Genomic DNA, 2,098 nt, shown 5'->3' with positions numbered 1-2,098 from the left:
TTTGTTTATAGTTAACTATAGGAGTTCTCTGGTGGAATTTTTAGGGTCATTTATGTATACTATCATATCATCTGCAAATAGTGATATTTTGGCTTCTTCCTTTCTAGTTTGTATCCCTTTGATCTCCTTTTGTTGTCTAATTTCTCTGGCTAGGACTTCCAGTACTATGTTGAATAGGTAGGGAGAGAGTGGGCACCCTTGTCTAGTTCCTGATTTTAGTGGGATTGCTTCAAGTTTTTCTCCATTTAATTTGATGTTGGCTTCTGTTTAGTTGTGTATTACTTTTACTATATTTAGGTATGAGCCTTGAATTCCTCATCTTTCCAAGACTTTTAACATAAAGTGGTGTTGAATTTTGTCAAATGGTTTCTCAGCATCTAATGAGATGATTATATGTTTTTTTCCTTTGAGTTTATTTATATAGTGGATTATGTTGGTGGATTTCTATATAATGAACCATCCTTGCATCCCTGGGATGAAGTCTACTCGATCATGAAGAATGATTGTTTTAACATGTTCTTGCAGTTAGTTTTCTAGAATTTTATTGAGTATATTTGCATTGATGTTCATGAGGAAATTTTGTCTGAAGTTTTCTTTTTTTGTTGGGTCTTTGTGTAGTTCAGGTATAAGTAGTATACCTGAACTACAGGTAGTGTTCTTTCTGTTTCTATTTTGTGGAATAGTTTAGAAAGTATTGTTATAGCCCCCATCTACTGCGAGAATGAAGACCATTCTCAGCAATCAGACGGTCGACATTCCAGATAATGTCGAAATCACTCTGAAGGGGCGCACAGTCATTGTGAAGGGCCCCAGGGGAACTCTGCGGAGGGACTTCAATCACATCAATGTAGAGCTGAGTCTTCTTGGGAAGAAAAAGAAGAGGCTCCGTGTTGACAAATGGTGGGGTAACAGAAAGGAGCTGGCCACTGTCAGAAACATCTGCAGTCATGTTCAGAACATGATCAAGGGTGTTACACTGGGCTTCCTTTACAAGATGAGGTCTCTGTATGCTCACTTCCCCATCAACGTCGTTATTCAGGAGAATGGGTCTTTGGTTGAAATCCGAAATTTCTTGGGTGAAAAATACATCCGCAGGATTCGAATGAGGACAGGTGTTGCTTGTTCGGTCTCTCAAGCCCAGAAGGATGAATTAATCCTTGAAGGAAATGATATTGAACTTGTTTCAAATTCAGCGGCTCTGATTCAGCAAGCCACAACAGTTAAAAACAAGGATATCAGAAAGTTTTTGGATGGCATCTATGTGTCTGAGAAGGGAACCGTACAGCAGGCTGACGAATGAGACCTCAGTTTCCTAGCTCCAGAAACAAGACCCTGATCACAAGTACAATTTGGGGACAATAAAAAATTTAGATATTAAAAAAAAAAGAAAGTATTGTTATTAGGTCTTCTATGAAGGTCTGAGAGAATTCTGCAGTAAACCCATCTGGTTCTGTTTTTTTTTTTTTTTTTGGGGGGGGGGGGCACTTGATCACTGCTTGTATTTTTTTTAGAGGATATGGGCCTATTTAGATGGTTTATCTGTTCCAAATTTAACTTTGGTACCTGGTATCTGTCTAGAAAATTGTTTATTTCATCCAGATTTTCTAGTTTTGTTGAGTATAGGCTTTTGTAGTAGGATCTGATGATCGTTGGAATTTCCTTCGTTTCTGTTGTTATGTCTCCCTTTTCATTTCTGATTTTGTTATTTGAATACTGTCTCTGTACCCTCCAGTTATTCTGGTTATCTATCTTTTTTGTTTGGGTGTATCTATCTTTTTTGTTTGTACTTGGTAGATTTCATCCCTGAGTTTGATTATTTCCTGCTGTTTACTCTTCCTGGGTGCATTTGCTTCTTTTTGTCCTAGAAGTTTAGAAGTTTTAGGTGTTCTGTCAAGCTGCTAGTGCATTCTCTCTCTCTCTCTCTCTCTCTCTCTCTCTCTCTCTCTCTCTCTCTATTTCTCTCTCTCTCTCAGGTACTCAGAGCTATGAGTTTTCTTCTTAACACTGCTTTTATTGTGTCCCATAAATTTGGGTATGTTGTATCTTCATTTTCATTAAATTCTAAAAAGTCTTTAATTTCTTCCTTGCCCAAGTTATC

General features: G+C 37.6%; 1 protein-coding gene across 1 annotated transcript; it reads left to right on the top strand.

Moving 5' to 3' along the window:
* Positions 1 to 709: 709 nt before the first annotated feature.
* Positions 710 to 1,378, top strand: LOC308437368 (large ribosomal subunit protein uL6-like). Its single transcript, XM_080938479.1, has one exon. The coding sequence runs from the start codon at positions 722 to 724 to the stop codon at positions 1,298 to 1,300; it is 579 nt and encodes a 192-aa protein (XP_080794605.1). The 5' UTR covers positions 710 to 721; the 3' UTR covers positions 1,301 to 1,378.
* Positions 1,379 to 2,098: the final 720 nt, after the last annotated feature.

Source organism: Micromys minutus (genome assembly GCF_963924665.1).
Source record: "Micromys minutus genome assembly, chromosome: 26".
Classification (NCBI taxonomy): domain Eukaryota; kingdom Metazoa; phylum Chordata; class Mammalia; order Rodentia; family Muridae; genus Micromys; species Micromys minutus.
Note: the sequence above shows the minus strand (reverse complement) of the source record. Positions and strands in the feature narration are given on the sequence as shown.

Coding starts and splice junctions, on each gene's coding strand:
- LOC308437368 (XM_080938479.1), top strand. CDS start 722: ATGAAGACCATTCTCAGCAATCAGACGGTCGACATTCCAGATAATGTC.